This window comes from Austrofundulus limnaeus, unplaced genomic scaffold, assembly GCF_001266775.1.
Source record: "Austrofundulus limnaeus strain Quisiro unplaced genomic scaffold, Austrofundulus_limnaeus-1.0 Scaffold117, whole genome shotgun sequence".
Lineage (NCBI taxonomy): Eukaryota > Metazoa > Chordata > Actinopteri > Cyprinodontiformes > Rivulidae > Austrofundulus > Austrofundulus limnaeus.
In genome coordinates this window covers 798576-800446 of record NW_013952519.1, presented here as the reverse complement: position 1 = coordinate 800446, position 1871 = coordinate 798576, and the positions used below count along the sequence as shown (strand labels likewise).

The following is a 1871-nucleotide window of genomic DNA, read 5'->3' as shown; positions in this document are numbered from 1 at the left end:
CTCACTCACTCACTCACTCACTCACTCACTCACTCACTCACTCACTCACTCACTCACTCACTCACTCACTCACTCACTCACTCACTCACTCACCGTTGCTGTCGAACAATCAAAGTAACAGAGAAGAAGATGAATAAAGCTCTGGTCCTGCTGGCTGCTCTGACGCTCTGCTGCTGCATCACTGCTCTGAACGGTGAGAGGACACTGATTTCTTCTTTTACAATAAATTTATTCATTAATTTACTTGGATTAAATTTAAAAACAATCGTGGTTTTAAGAAGTTTTCTTTTCCGCAGCCTCCAGATATGGATGCCGCTGCAAACTTCCCTCTCTCGTCTCTCCTCCCGTCCACCCGAGCGTCGTGTCCAGCGTCATGGTGACACCGCCGTCCGGACGGTGTCGCAAGGTCGAGAGAATGTACGTGTTTTATTAAAAAACGTTAATATCTCTGCGCAGCTGAGTGCGAGATGAGATGAACGCAGTAACGACCTTTAAAACGTCTGTTTCTCCGCAGCATCTACAGGAAGAACGGCACCAAGGTTTGCGTCAGCCCCGACGCCAAGTGGTTCCCAGAACTCCTCAAGTCGTTCGACGAGTAAGAGCCCTGAGATTTGATTAATCCCCGACTCGTCTATCAGATTTATGTCGGTGGTCATGGAGATGTAGAAATACAAGCATCAACCCCCAAATTTACTCTTAATTTTTAAAGTCGATGCTTTAAATTCAGCATAAAAGTGTTACATGAAGCAACAGCTGATTTGTTTATTGATTTGTTGTTGTGTCCAAAGAATATCCTGTGGAAAAGCAGGAGCAACAGTTCGCCAACTGTTCTTGTGAAAAATGGTAAAATCTCATTTAAATTGACTCCAAACCTCTTTTTTATTTTACATCCCCTGACCACCACATAGCAAACAAACAGCTCTGTTGATTTCTGCTTCCTCCACCTCCATCTAATTATCTAACTTTATTCTTTTTTAACCCCAGGAACAAAGAGATCTTCAACTCGACGAGTTTCTCATCCACTGTCTCCACAACAACCGTCTGATCTCATCACGTAGCAGAAAAACCCTTGAATTCATTGAGCTGAAGGTTAACTGTTAAACTCTTACATCAGTAAATCGTTGAGGAACTTGTTGAAAACATCGGTGCTATGGTAAATAAAAACTGTGAATGTTAATCTAAATATCTGTAATGTGAAACGTAAACAGAATGGATCGTTTTAATCCAGAAACGTTGATTAATGCTGTATTTGTTGGTGCAATAAACCCTGTTTTAATGGAAAATAATAATAAAGATGAAAACAAAACCAGTTGTTTGAAGGATAATCCTTTTTATTCACTTTTTGTTTTTAAAACTTCCATTTAGTACCAGATGTTCCTGAATATTTGAATGTAGTTGTTTAAAAAGATGATCAGAACTTTGGTCACTAAAACCCAATTTATTCCTCCTGGATGACGGGACCTGGTGTCTATGGGGCAAAAATAAAATGTTAAAAAATGTCACCAATACAGTTTTATTATTTAGCTCACGTTCTGAGTGTGAAATCAGTGTTAAACAATTTCCACTAACATTTTATTGTTATTTACTGAACAAAAATAGAAACGCAGCACTTTTGTTTTTGCTCCCATTTTTCGTGAGAGGAACTCAAACATCGAAGGCCCAGTCCCAACGCTCAGTGCCCACCCTACGCCCCTCTGAAGAGTGGATTCAGTCCAAGTGCACAGAAGTGTTCGAGTGCGCAGGTTACAAGTATGCAAAAAAAAAGAGAATTGGGACAGAACAGATTACATCTTCGGCTTGTGCCTCTGCGTCGTAACTGCGACATCCAACATGGCATTTTTTTATTGAATCCATCCATCCATCCATCCATC

At 40.6% G+C, this 1871-nt stretch overlaps 1 protein-coding gene across 1 annotated transcript; it reads left to right on the top strand.

Moving 5' to 3' along the window:
- Positions 1-59: 59 nt before the first annotated feature.
- cxcl13 (chemokine (C-X-C motif) ligand 13) lies at positions 60-1304 on the top strand. Its single transcript, XM_014014588.1, has 4 exons — positions 60-193; positions 297-417; positions 515-595; positions 985-1304. The coding sequence occupies exons 1-4, from the start codon at positions 130-132 to the stop codon at positions 1043-1045; spliced, it is 327 nt and encodes a 108-aa protein (XP_013870042.1). The 5' UTR covers positions 60-129; the 3' UTR covers positions 1046-1304.
- Positions 1305-1871: the final 567 nt, after the last annotated feature.